This window comes from Trachurus japonicus, chromosome 1, assembly GCF_045865225.1.
Source record: "Trachurus japonicus isolate A0001 chromosome 1, Traja_1.0".
Taxonomy (NCBI): domain Eukaryota; kingdom Metazoa; phylum Chordata; class Actinopteri; order Carangiformes; family Carangidae; genus Trachurus; species Trachurus japonicus.
This window is the reverse complement of record NC_140907.1, coordinates 15,794,195-15,808,874: the sequence shown is the minus strand read 5'-3', so window position 1 is coordinate 15,808,874 and position 14,680 is coordinate 15,794,195. Positions and strand designations below refer to the sequence as shown.

The window sequence follows — 14,680 nt, the reverse complement described above, 5'->3', positions numbered from 1 at the left end:
CGTTAATGTCAGTACAATTGACACGTAGTTCCTTTCCATTGCCTTTCTTGATCTTGTTGTACAGATAAAAACCACAGAGGTTTTCTATTTCCATTTATTCTTTTCCCCACATTCAAGAATCAGTCACTCAAAACGTATTATTTACAACTATTCATCAGTTTTAAAGAGGATTTCAATGCAGTAGTATTACTTACTTACTAGTATTAAACAGCAGGTTACAGGAAGCATAATATGTGGAAGCTAAAATGTAATTCATGGTATTACTCAACAGAAACGCCCTGTGCAGCATGTCTCTTCAACTCCTTGCATGATGTCTTTGTAGCTGAAAACCAATGAGGCTATCTGCTCAGTTTCTGTCTTCTCCCCACGCTCCACTAGACACACAAACCAGCCATTATCAATGTAAGCCACGTCTGAGTAACCACTGGGTCCACGGTTAATGATCCAGGGTTTGCTCCATGTATTTGTTTTATTTGGAGTCTTGTTCAGATAAACTCCTAAATCAACCCTTTTGTACTTATCACTTGGGTGAGTGAAGAGCAGCCACTCATTTTTACTCTGGTCTGAGCCTTCATTTTGAGCTGGGAAGGAGACCACACTTCCCTGACAGCCTCTACCTGTTTCACAGAGTGACCCACTGAGCATGGAAAAATCTTTTCCCCCATTTTCACTGATTGCTTCAACCCGATTGCCGCCCGTACTACGAGCATTGCAGTAGAGGAAGCTTTTGCCTTCCTCATCACAGAACTCTGCCATCTCACATTCAAGCGATTCTGTTTGAAGCATTTTGCCAAACTTCCAAGTTGCACCAGAATTATCACTGTACAGGGCGAGTGAATATGGGGCAGCACAACAACATGGAGCACAACAGCATTTGGAGATATAACCATAAACAGGTATGATCAATCTGCCCGACATCATCTGAACACCATGGCCTGGACCAACAGCAAATGTGGACCAGTTATTAATTTCATCCAGTTGGTCCGTCAAATCTGTCACGTCGCTCCAATTTTTACCCAGATCTTGACTTGTGATGTAGCAGAGACGAGCCTTGTTGGTGTTATTTCTTATCTGCCAGGACTCTTCGAATTTGCCTTCAACACAAATAAAAAACAGGAAGAGTTTTTGGCTCCTCTCTTCATACACTGGGCAGGGATTCATGGTACGGTATTCATCTTTTCGTGCCTCATTCACTGGTTTGAAGTCTGACCACTAGAAAAAAACATTTTTCAGAGATGAGTGATCAAAACAGATAATACTACTACTATAAATTCACATTTCATTGAGCTATGAAACAATATGTCGTTGTTTACCTCAACTGTCTTCACATCAGAGGATTCCTCCTTCAGCGTTCCTGTTTTCATGACCAGCAGCTCTGAACTGGAATCTGCTTCGGAGCGCCGCTGCTCTGCAAAGGCCAGAAGAGTTTTCTTTTCTCTCACGTACAAAAGAGCAGGGATCCTGTACGTGAAAGAACCAAAGACAATTTCTGTCTGGTGTTGAATTTCCTTTAGAGATGAATCCGCCATGGTTGGTTTTCTGTGTCTAAAAGGATCAATTTGATAAGACAGAACTGCTGTATGGGGCCTCACTGACTCTTATATATGCATGCTCGGGGATTTATCAGACTGGGTGGTATCTGAAGGAAACAGACGTTATTTTCACTTCTCTTTCAAGGTCATAGTTTATTTCTGAAGAAAATAAATGTTTAGAGCTGAGACCCACCCATTCTGTGTAATGAAAGATATGAAGCATAAAGTTTGCAAATGATGGGAAATTTGTTTTTTGATGCAATCAATCAGTTGTCTTGAATGGTTATTACAAATATATATATTTTTTCAAAATACAAAAACCCATTATCTATTGCTGTTAGTTTAGCAGTGTGTTTTGCATTTGCAGGTGTTGTGTCTGCAGTCAAATAGATGAAGTTGTTGTCTGTCACACATATTCACAGCTCATTCTCTGCTCATACTAAATCATCTCAGTTCATCTGAAAATATCAAAATCCAATATGTAACAAATGAAACACTTAAAAAGAATTAAAACTGTTTTATTTATCAATGTAGGCAAATGTATGTGAGATCTGTGGCCATGACTGGTTTGATAGGACACAGTTCATGACTGAGGTTAATTTTTTTGATCTTGTGTGAATGCTATCAAAACAGTCAGAATTGAGGGCAACCTGACACTGGACACAGTCTGGGCATCCATTCATCCAAATTCTGATTTCCAGGGCTGCACAGAAATGAGTCATGACAATGTCTTTATTTTTCAAAGGTGGAGATGATGCGGATGGGACCACTGTTTTCCAGAAGCAGTGCGTATTCTGGCAAATTTCCCCTATTCTTCACAATGCAGTTTTATCTCAAACCAATATTTGTATATTCAAGCTGTTTTTGTGCCTATTGGTCTGGCTCTGCTTCTCAGGTCATGGTTTCAGTTTTCTATCATGCTTTCCTTGATTATACACTTCCCCTTCTTCCCTGGTGTAGTTAGTCTGCACATCACCTTCCTCTTATCTTTCTCTTGCCCTTGTTCCATAAATTCCAACTTTACCTATACTGTTCAGCCTTTAGTCAGTGTATAACTTGAACTGCCTCGTGTTTTTCTCCCATGTGTCCCCTTTTGCTTAGTGACTTCGATTTTTGGAGTCATGCAATTGAATTGTCATTTCAGAAGAAAAGAAAATTAAACAAGCAATATGATATTAAAAAATCAAATATATTTGTAGTGTTTATTTATTCATATATGAGAAACAGAGATGATTAGGGGAGAGGGGGGTAATTTGTGCCATGGGGCAAGTAGTTCCACCCCTGTTATCTAGAAAACCATAGAAGAAGTTGGTCATGTGACCACATATTTTTGAAGGGGCATCCATTTAACTCATCCTATCAAGAAGGGAGACACATGGCTTGAGAGGAGAGCACATTTATGTTCAAAAACAAGTTGTTTGCCCTCCAAAGTAAAATTTCTATGATCAAGGTTTTTTGATTGCCGTGTTTGAAACAATTATAGATTAACCTTTGAAAACAGTTTACACACATGTTTTAGTGCTTTATTAAAGCTACACCATGAGTCCTATACAGGTAGCATAGATGCCAGCTCAAAACACTGCTGGGAATCCTTTTTTCTCAAAAATGCTGGGCTTGTGGTAATTTGTGCCAAAGGCCTGGGTTAATTTGTGCCAGTGGCAGTGCTGTCTGTGTAGGAGAAACATGGCAATGGGCACTGATTTGCTTGAAACTTAACATGTGGTTGATGAGGACCGCCCCTGAACCACACGACCTGCCCAGTCTGGTCTGGGTGGAGCTCGTATCCTGGTGGATGAACGAAACATTGCGTTTCTTTACGCCACAGCCCCCAGCGTGCCTCAGGCCTGCCGCGACTGCAAGGGGGATCAAGCGAGGGCCCGATCATCGCCACTTCCCGGCTGCTTAAATTTTGGTATTGAATGTCTCTTCTTTTTATAACATTATCATTTGTGAGATTAAAATGATCTGTTTTACTTCAATTATCAATGGCACAATTTACCCCAGTATATTCTCTCTAATGGCACAATTTACCCCGCACCGGGGGCAAGTTGTGCCACAAAACCACTTTTTTTTCTAAAACTATATTTCTGAAACTGTTTATTTAAGATTCAAAGTGATTGTTCCCAGGGATGCACAACATCCTAAACTATATGTACATATATTAGTTGCGGGCATTATTATAATCCCCTTGCTTTAAAGGCAATTTAAGTAAAAATTGGCACTACTTACCCCGCTCTCCCTACTGGCATGAGATAATACACTTTGATTGTAAATTGTTATTATCACTTCATACTTCTGACAGTAGCACTGGGTGAAATTACTCCCTCTCCTGTAGTTTATTTCTGAAGAAAAAAATTGTTTAGAGTTGGGACCCACCCAGTCTGAGACTGTTGCACATAAATTAATTCTATAAAAAGAATTAAATTGATTAGATTTTTTTTCACATACACAAAAACAGATGAAACATTTTTGAAAGCTTGAAATTGTAAAAACAATTACCATAAACTTGAACAAATATATTATAACAGTGTCTAGAAAACCTTATGTCTAAGCAAGACGAATTTGTCTGTGACTTCCTCATCAGACAAAGTATCTACACAATCACACACACTACACTCGAGAAATGGAACATTTGCCTGTACCGTCTTTTTCCATCTTGTGTATGTATGTCACAGTGCACATATCCAGTGAAATAACCCCATCCATATGGGTGTTGTAGAAAAACAATGCAAAAGTTTTATATTTGAATCAATCCAAACTCTTTTTCTGCAACACCATTCTGGTTCCTCAAACTCAGGACTGAAGAAGGCAGAGAAAAAACACAACAGCAGCCATTGTAATTCCAGTTATTAGTCTTCATTTATTTTAGTCTTTTCATTTCATCAGTACAAACATTGAATGTATATAGCAACTTCTTAAAATGTCAGTAGAGTCTCATGCATAATCTTGAAATCCAGACGTGACAACATCAACATTTGCACATGCTCAAAGTTAATCTAATAATGTGAAGGTAATGTTAATCATTTTAACCGACAGCACATAACAAAACAATTTACAGCTTACCACAACAAATATTATATTCAGGCGTAAATGGGATTTCATTGCGGTAGTATTACTTGTATTAAACAGCAGATTACAGGAAGCTTCATATGTGGAAGCTAAAATTATTTGTATTTTTTTTTTGGGGGGGGGGGGGGGGGGCTTTATTTGATAGCATAATTGAGAGAAAAAGGTAATTGGGGAGGCAGGAGAAGGGGAATGACATGCAGTAAAGGGCCGCCCGATGGGGATTCGGGATTCGCACTGGGGCCAACTGCAGCAAGGACTATAGCCTCTGCACATGGGGCGCACCTGCTCAACCGATGACTGACGTCATTGTAGCTGTAAACCAATGAGGCTATCTGCTCAGTTTCTGTCTTCTCCCCACGCTCCACTAGACACACAAACCAGCCATCATCAATGTAAGCCACGTCTGAGTAACCACTGGGTCCACGGTTAATGATCCAGGGTTTGCTCCATGTATTTGGATCCTGTGGGGTCTTGTTCAGATAAACTCCTAAATCAATCCTTTTGCACTTATCACTTGGGTGGGTGAAGAGCAGCCACTTGTTTTTACTCTGGTTGGTGTCTGAACCTTCATTTTGAGCTGGGAAGGAGACCACACTTCCCTGACAGCCTCTACCTGTTTCAACAAGCATCTCAGGACCACTCAGCTTGACAAATTCATGCCCATGGATTTCACTTACAGCCTCCACTCTATAACCTCCATGACTGCGTGCATTGCAGTAGATGAAGCTTTTGTATTCTTCAAGTGTGGACTAGTTCGTAATTTCATTCCGTGTCAGTCACATCTGTCTACAATCGCTCCAACTTTGACCAAGAATACCAATAAGCAACACAAAATCACTCAGTCGAAACAACATCATTATAATTACACTTGAGAAGTAAAGATAAAATCAGCGCTGTATCATATATAATTTTCATGTATGTTAAAAATCAATATCAAATAAAGGTGAAACTACAAGCAACTGTTATGTAATTTTGATTGTAAATCATTATTATTAACTCTTAAGTATGTTAATACATTAATCAGTTGTAAATGTGGAAGCTAAAATGGCTTTTACTGTATAATAACAGAGAAAGGTTAATGTCAGTACAATTGATAGGTAGTTCCTTTCCAATGCCTTGCTTGATCTTGTTGTACAGATAAAAACCACAGAGGTTTTCTATTTCCATTTATGTCTTGTCCCCACATTCAAGAATCAGTCACTCAAAACGTAATGTATTCATCAGTTGTAAAGAGGATTTCAATGCTGTAGTTTTACTTGTATTAAACAGCAGGTTAAAGGAAGCATGAAGCTAATATGTAATTTATGGTATTACTCAACAGCAACACCCTATGCAGCATGTCTTTTCATCTCCTTGGATGATGTCTTTGTAGCTGAAAACCAATGAGGCTATCTGCTCAGTTTCTTTCTGCTCTCCACACTCCACTAGACACACAAACCAGCCATTATCAATGTAAGCCACGTCTGAGTAACCACTGGGTCCACGGTTAATGATCCTGGGTTTGCTCCATGCCTTTGGATCCTTTGGGTTTTTGTTCAGATAAACTCCTAAATCAACCCTTTTGCACTTATCACTTGGGTGAGTGAAGAGCAGCCACTCGTTTTTACTCTGGTCTGAACCTTCATTTTGATCTGGCTGGTTGGTGACTGAACCTTCATTTTGATCTGGCTGGTTGGTGACTGAACCTAAATTTTGAGCTGGGAAGGAGACCACACTTCCCTGACAGCCTCCACGTGTTTCACTGAGTGACCCACTGACCATGGAAAAATCATCTCCCTCATTTTTACTGATTGCTTCAACCCGTTTGCAGCACTTACTACGAGCATTGCAGTAGAGGAAGCTTTTGCCTTCCTCATCACAGAACTCTGCCATCTCACATTCAAGCGACTTTGTTTGAAGCATTTTGCCAAACTGCCAAGTTGCACCAGAATTATCACTGTACAGGGTGAGTGAATATGGGACAGCACAACAACATGGAGCACAACAGCATTTGGAGATATAACCATAAACAGGTATGATCAATCTGCCAGACTTCATCTGAACACCATGGCCTGGACCAACAGCAAATGTGGACCAGTTATTAATTTCATCCAGTTGGTCCGTCAAATCTGTCACGTCGCTCCAATTTTTACCCAGATCTTGACTTGTGATGTAGCAGAGACGAGCCTTGTTGGTGTTATTTCTTATCTGCCAAGACTCTTCGACTGTGCATCAACACAGATGAAAAACATGGGGGAAAAAGTGATTTTGTTGTTCTTATCAAACACTGGGCAGGGGTTCATGTGGTCGGTATCCATCTTTTCGTGCCTCTTCCACAGTCGTTTTAAGTCTGACCACTAGAAAAAAATTTTTTTCAGAGATGAGTGAGCACATCATAGTACTACTAAAAAAAAAAAAAAAAAATAAAAAAAAAATTCACATTTCATTGAACCATGGAACTCAATGTGTGGTTGTTTACCTCAACTGTCTTCACATCAGAGGATTCCTCCTTCAGCGTTCCTGTTTTCATGACCAGCAGCTCTGAACTGGAATCTGCTTCGGAGCGCCGCTGCTCTGCAAAGGCCAGAAGAGTTTTCTTTTCTCTCACGTACAAAAGAGCAGGGATCCTGTAAATGTGTGAATATGAACCAAAGACAGTTTCTTTCCGGTGTTGAATTTCCTTTAGAGATGAATTCCCCATGGTTGGTTTTCTGTGAGGATCAATTCGATAAGACAGACTTGCTGTATGTGGCCTCACTGACACCTAAATATGCATGCTCAGGGATTTATCAGACTGGGGCATCTGAAGGAAACAGCCCTTGTTTTCACTTCCCTTTTAAGGTCATAGTTTATTCCTGAAGAAAACAAATTGTTTAAAATTGGGACCCACCCAGTCTGCAACTGCACAGAAATTCTTTTTATAATTTAAAGGGATAGTTCACCCAAAATTCAAATTTCAGAGTCCTCCATGCCTTCTCTGAGTTACAGTGGGGCCCCGTGCAGCACTGCATGTCCATATGACGGTTGCGAACGGAGCTCACTTTTCTTTGTCCAAAAAGACACACCAAAAAACATCCAAATACCTCCATAGTGCTCGTCTGTAATGTCCCTCTTGTATTGAAGCCCCAACATGAGAAATTGTTCCAAAAAAATTAAATAAGTAGGCTATATGTTTTAAGCTTGTAGTTTTTACGCTTTGTAGTGGAAGCTCCCATCACTGCTCTTCCTGGCCGTCCAAATCTCGCGCTTTTTGCATTGACACCCAGTTCACGGCGCCGCAAATCGTGCGAGATTCCGGCAGAGCAACACTGGGAGCTATGATAAAAACTTCCAGATCGGGAGTTGTCATGAGTTTTTGATCGTCATCTATTTCAGTTCTGCTCGTCGTAGAGTCACCAAATTTACACATACGGTGTGTTAAAGTGTCTATTTTTATAATTTAAAAAAAAGCAAAAAACGCAAAATTACGTTATTGCCACTCAACGCATGGGAACGAAAGACTAGTTAATATAATGGGAAATTTGATTTTTGATGCAATCATTCAGTCGTCTTGAATGGTAATTACAGAGTTTTTTTTTTCAAAATACAAAAACCCATTTGTGGGAACTAGCTTCAGCTTCTATGAAAAAAACGAAGCAGGACTTCTCGCTGTCTTTTCGGGTTTTTACCATAGACTGACGAAAAAGACTATCACAGTAGCTACATTAAAACGACTATCAACAGAACATAAACAATCTCTCTTCTACCAATGTTACCAACTGACACTTTCTTCTTCTACGGTTCGAACTTTGACCTCCTTTTAACTGATATGTAAACAAACAAAACGCCCCCTTGTGGTCTAAATGTGTAACATCACATGTCAGTTACTACTACAGTATATTAAATCATGTATGGAAGTAACTTTACTTTTATCTGAATGTAAATCATGAAATATAATCCATAAATAAATGATTAAATAAATGATAAATGATTTCGAAATAAATAATAATGAACAAAGGATACAACACCATTATCTATTGCTTAAGTTGTTAGTTTTGCAGTGTGTTTTTGCATTTGCAGGTGTTGTGTTTGCAGTCAAATTGATGAAGTTGTTGTCTGTCACACAGGTCATTCTCTGCTCATACTAAATTATATCAGTTCATCTGAAAGTATCAAAATCCAGTATGCAACAAATGAAAAACTTAAAAAGAATTCAAACTGTTTTATTTATCAGTGTAGGCAAATGTATGTGAGCTCTGTGGTCATGAAGGACACAGTTCATGACTGAGGTTATTTTTTTGGATCTCATGTGAATGCTATCAAAACAGTCAGTGTCAATTGGACACAGTCTGGGCAATGAGTGCCTTGAACCTCAAGCAGACGCATTTGTCTGTGACTTCCTCATCAGACAAAGTCTCTACGCATTCACACACAATACACCTGAGAAATGTAAGAATTGCCTGTACCGTATTTTTTCCATCTTGTGTATATAATAATAATAATATAATATAAGTATATCACAATGCACATATCCAGTAAAATAACCACATCCATATGGGTGTTGTAGAAAAACAATACAAAAGTTTGATATTTGAATCAATGCAGACTCTTTTTCTGCAACACCATTCTGGTTCCTCCAAACACAGGACTGAAGAAGGCAGAGAAAAAACACAACATCAGCTCCTGGAATTTATTAGTCTTCATTTATTTTAGTCTTTTCATTTTATCAATACAAACATTGAATATATAGCAACTTCTTAAAATGTCAGTCGAGTCTCAGGCATAATCTTCATGTTGGAGGTGAAATCCAGATGTGATAACATCAACTTAACTGTATTTGCACATGCTCAAAGTTAATCTAATGATGTGAAGCACATGACAAAACAATTTATAGCTTACCACAACAAATATTGTATTCAGGCGTAAATAGGATTTCATTGCTGTAGTATTACTTGTATTAAACATCAGATTACAGGAAGCTTCATATGCGGAAGCTAAAATGTATGATATTATGTAACAACAGAGAAAAGCATAATGAGGGTTACTGTCCAATTCCTTGCATGATGTCATTATAGTTGTAAACCAATGAGGCTATCTGCTCAGTTTCTGTCTTTTCTCCACACTCTGTGAAACTAACTGAAAGATAACAGTACTTTTACTGTTAATATATAGGTAAATGTAATTTTGATTGTAAATCATTATCATTAACTCTTAAGTATGTTAATACATTAATCAGTTGTAAATGTGGAAGCTAAAATGGCTTTTACTGTATGTTATAATAACAGAGAGAGGTTAATGTCAGTACAATTGACACGTAGTTCCTTTCCATTGCCTTTCTTGATCTTGTTGTACAGATAAAAACCACAGAGGTTTTCTATTTCCATTTATGTCTTTTCCCCACATTCAAGAATCAGTCACTCAAAATGTAATGTTCATCAGTTGTAAAGAGGATTTCAATGCAGTAGTTTTACTTGTATTAAACAGCAGGTTACAGGAAGCATATGTTGAAACTAATATGTAATTTATGATATTACCCGACAGCAACACCCTACTCTTCAGTTCCTTGCATGATGTCTTTGTAGCTGAAAACCAATGAGGCTATCTGCTCAGTTTCTTTCTGCTCCCCACACTCCACTAGACACACAAACCAGCCATCCTCAATGTAAGCCACGTCTGAGTAACCACTGGGTCCACGGTTAATGATCCAGGGTTTGCTCCATGCATTTTTTTTATTTGGGGTCTTGTTCAGATAAACTCCTAAATTAAGCCTTTTCTTATTATCACTTGGGTGAGTGAAGAGCAGCCACTCGTTTTTACTCTCTTCTGTGTCTGAACCTTCATTTTGAGCTGGGAAGGAGACCACACTTCCCTGACAGCCTCTACCTGTTTCACTGAGTGACCCACTGAGCATGGAGAAATCTTCTCCCCCATTCTCACTGATTGCTTCAACCCGTTTGCAGCACTTACTACGAGCATTGCAGTAGAGGAAGCTTTTGCCTTCCTCATCACAGAACTCTGCCATCTCACATTCAAGCGACTTTGTTTGAAGCATTTTGCCAAACTGCCAAGTTGCACCAGAATTATCACTGTACAGGGTGAGTGAATATGGGACAGCACAACAACATGGAGCACAACAGCATTTGGAGATATAACCATAAACAGGTATGATCAATCTACCAGACTTCATCTGAACACCATGGCCTGGACCAACAGCAAATGTGGACCAGTTATTAATTTCATCCAGTTGGTCCGTCAAATCTGTCACGTCGCTCCAATTTTTACCCAGATCTTGACTTGTGATGTAGCAGAGACGAGCCTTGTTGGTGTTATTTCTTATCTGCCAAGACTCTTCGACTGTGCCTTCAACACAGATGAAAAACAGGAAAAGTGTTTTGTTGTTCTTATCAAACACTGGGCAGGGGTTCATGGTACGGTATCCATCTTTTCGTGCCTTTTGCACAGGTTTGAAGTCTGACCACTAGAAAAAACATTTTTCAGAGATGAGTGAGCACATCATAGTACTACTAATTCACATTTCATTGAGCCACGAACCAATGTGTGGTTGTTTACCTCAACTGTCTTCACATCAGAGGATTCCTCCTTCAGCGTTCCTGTTTTCATGACCAGCAGCTCTGAACTGGAATCTGCTTCGGAGCGTCGCTGCTCTGCAAAGGCCAGAAGAGTTTTCTTTTCTCTCACGTACAAAAGAGCAGGGATCCTGTAAATGCCTGAACGAAAGACAATTTCTTTCTGGTGTTGAATTTCCTTTACAGAGGAATTCCCCATGGTTGGTTTTCTGTGAGGATCAATTTGATAAGACAGACTTGCTGTATGTGGCCTCACTGACACTTAAATATGCATGCTCAGGGATTTATCAGGCTGGGTGGCATTTGAAGGAAACAAGACATTATTTTCACTTCTCTTTCAAGGTCATACATGTCTGAAGAAAAAAAATTGTTTAGAGTTGGGACCCACCCATTCTGCGACTGCAACACAGAAATTATTTGTATACATTAAGTGTAATGAAAAATATGAAGCATAAATAAAGTTTGCAAATGATGGGAAATTTGTTTTTTGATGCAATCAGTCAGTCATCTTGAATGGTAATTACAAATATTTTTTTTCAAAATACAAAACCCCATTATCTATTGCTGAAGTTGTTAGTTTAGCAGTGTGTTTTGCTTTTGCAGGAGTTGTGTTTGCAGTCAAATAGATGAAGTTGTTGTCTGTCACACAGATTCACAGCTCATTCTCTGCTCATACTAAATCATCTCAGTTCATCTGAAAGTATAAAAATCCAATATGCAACAAATGAAACACTTAAAAAGAACTGTTTTATTTATCAGTGTAGGCAAATGTATGCGAGATCTGTGGTTTAATAGGAAACAGTTCATGACTGAGGTTAATTTTTTGGATCTCATGTGAATGCTATCAAAACAGTCAGGATTGAGGGCAACAGACAGGGACAAAGTCTGGGCAACGAGTTCCTTGAACCTCAAGCAGACACATTTGTCTGTGACTTCCTCATCAGACAAAGTCTCTACGCATTCACACACACCACAAGAAATCCAACATTTGCCTGTGCCGTCTTTTTCCATCTTGTGTAAGTATGTCACAGTGCACATATCCAGTAAAATAACCCCATCCATATGAGTGTTGTAGAAAAACAATGCAAAAGTTTTATATTTGAATCAATGCAGACTCTTTTTCTACAACACCACTCTGGTTCCTCCAAACACAGGACTGAAGAAGGCAGAGAAAAAACACAACAGCAGCCACTGTAATTCCAGTTATTAGTCTTCATTTATTTTGGCCTTTCATTTATCAGTACAAACATTGAATGTATATAGCAACTTCTTAAAATGTCAGTAGAGTCTCATGCATAATCTTCATGGTTGTTGGAGGTGAAATCCAGACATGGCAACACCAACTTAACTGTATTTGCACATGCTCAAAGTTAATCTAATAATGTGAAGGTAATGTTAATCATTTTAACCAACAGCACATGACAAAACAATTTACAGCTTACCACAACAAATATTGTATTCAGGCATAAATACGATTTCAGTACTGTAGTATTACTTGTATTAAACATCAGATTACAGGAAGCTTCATATGTGGAAGCTAAAATGTATGATACTGTATGGTGTAAAAACAGAGAAAAGCATAATGAGGGTTACTGTCCAATTCCTTGCATGATGTCATTATAGTTGTAAACCAATGAGGCTATCTGCTCAGTTTCTGTCTTCTCCCCACACTCTACTAGACACACAAACCAGCCATCATCAATGTAAGCCACGTCTGAGTAACCACTGGGTCCACGGTTAATGATCCAGGGTTTGCTCCATGCATTTGGATCCTGTGGGGTCTTGTTCAGATAAACTCCTAAATCAACCCTTTTGCACTTATCACTTGGGTGAGTGAAGAGCAGCCACTTGTTTTTACTCTGGTTGGTGTCTGAACCTTCATTTTGAGCTGGGAAGGAGACCACACTTCCCTGACAGCCTCTACCTGTTTCAACAAGCATCTCAGGACCACTCAGCTTGACAAATTCATGCCCATGGATTTCACTTACAGCTTCCACTCTATAACCTCCATGACTACGGGCATTGCAGTAGATGAAGCTTTTCTCTTCTTCATCAAAGAACTCTGCCATTCCACATTCAATCGATTTAGTTTGAAGCATTTTGCCAAACTGCCAAGTTTTTCCAGAATCATCACTGTACAGGGCGAGAGCATATGGAGCATCTTTCTTAGCATAACCATAAACAGGTACGATCAGTCTCCCAGACTTCATCTGAACACCATGGCCTGGACCAACAGCAAGTGTGGACCAGTTCTTAATTTCATCCAGTGTGTCTGTCAAATCTGTCACATTGCTCCAACTTTGACCAAGATCCTGACTTGTGATGTAGCAGAGACGAGCCTTGTTGGTGTTATTTTCTATCTGCCACGACTCTTCCACACTGCCTTCAACACAGATGAAAAACAGGAAGAGTGTTTTGCTCCTCTCCTCATAAACTGGGCAGGGGTTCATGGTACGGTGTCCATCATGCTGAGCCTCTTCCACTGGTTTAAGCTCTGACCACTAGAAAATATATTAGAGGTGTGTTAACACAACAGACGTTCTGATGCAGTAATACTAGGCTGTATTACAAGTCAGCCATGAAACAATAGGAGTGGTTTGATTACCTCGACTGTTTTCACACCGGGGACTTCCTCTTTAAGTTTTCCTGATCTCATGACCAGCAATTTTGCACTGGAGTCGGCCGTCGCCTTTCGCTGCTCCGCAAAGGCCAGGAGAGTTTCGGTTTCTGTTTCGTAGAAAAGAGCAGGGATCCTGTACACGCATTTATGAAGCGATTTAAACACAGTTTGTCTAATTTTCTGCGGCTGGGTGTCCGTAGCAGTGTCTCCGCTCATGGTTTCCACACGTCCAAACAGCAAACTCCCCAAATAGCTTGTGAACCAGGCGGCTGTCATGACAAAAAACGGCCGTCTGCCAAATGCTGACTGAAGTCACGCGGGAGCGCGCACAGCCTGTTAAAGCTGTATCGCCCAGTTTATAAAATGCTGCATAATGCTGCTTTCACCTGGATCAAATAGTCACAACGTGCAAATACACACACACACACACACACACACACACACACACACACACACACACACACACACACACACACACAGCCTTTACTGCCTTCTTTTGTTGCAACTGAGTTTTGCAATTTAGAAATACCGGTAATATTCACTTTGGTGATAATCCTTTTTAAGTCAGCATTTTTTTAACCTTCAGGTGTGAGATATGTAAAACATAAGCAGTAACTCAGTGTCAACACTGACAGAACAAATGACAATCAATGTAGACAACTGTCAGCAGGTTAAACTGTATTTGGTCTACTGTACCAAAATCACTTTAATGGTGGAAAACTATGAGTACCCATCCGTTCATCCAAATTCTGATTTCCAGGGCTGCACAGAAATGAGTCATGACAATGTCTTTATTTTCCAAAGGTGGAGATGGTGTGGATGGGACCACCGTTTTCCAGAAGCAGTGCGTATTCTGGCAAATTTCCCCTATTCTTCACAATGCAGTTTTATCTCAAACCATAATATTTGTATAA

General features: G+C 39.5%; 3 protein-coding genes and 1 pseudogene across 3 annotated transcripts; all 4 read right to left on the bottom strand.

Annotated features, from left to right (window-relative positions):
- Window positions 1–154: 154 nt before the first annotated feature.
- LOC146991605 (sialidase-3-like) lies at window positions 155–1,529 on the bottom strand. The gene is made up of 2 exons (XM_085789053.1): window positions 1,314–1,529; window positions 155–1,212 (listed from the first exon to the last, which is right to left on the bottom strand). Exons 1-2 carry the CDS (start codon window positions 1,527–1,529, stop codon window positions 265–267), a joined length of 1,164 nt encoding a protein of 387 aa, XP_085645179.1. The 3' UTR covers window positions 155–264.
- A 1,841-nt stretch (window positions 1,530–3,370) lies between these two features.
- On the bottom strand, window positions 3,371–7,281 carry LOC146991604 (sialidase-3-like; annotated as a pseudogene).
- A 2,826-nt stretch (window positions 7,282–10,107) lies between these two features.
- LOC146991603 (sialidase-3-like) lies at window positions 10,108–11,352 on the bottom strand. The gene is made up of 2 exons (XM_085775406.1): window positions 11,130–11,352; window positions 10,108–11,037 (listed from the first exon to the last, which is right to left on the bottom strand). Exons 1-2 carry the CDS (start codon window positions 11,343–11,345, stop codon window positions 10,108–10,110), a joined length of 1,146 nt encoding a protein of 381 aa, XP_085631532.1. The 5' UTR covers window positions 11,346–11,352.
- A 1,055-nt stretch (window positions 11,353–12,407) lies between these two features.
- Window positions 12,408–14,088, bottom strand: LOC146991602 (sialidase-3-like). Its single transcript, XM_085775398.1, has 2 exons — window positions 13,752–14,088; window positions 12,408–13,647 (listed from the first exon to the last, which is right to left on the bottom strand). Exons 1-2 carry the CDS (start codon window positions 14,040–14,042, stop codon window positions 12,736–12,738), a joined length of 1,203 nt encoding a protein of 400 aa, XP_085631524.1. The 5' UTR covers window positions 14,043–14,088; the 3' UTR covers window positions 12,408–12,735.
- Between the last annotated feature and the right edge of the window lie 592 nt (window positions 14,089–14,680).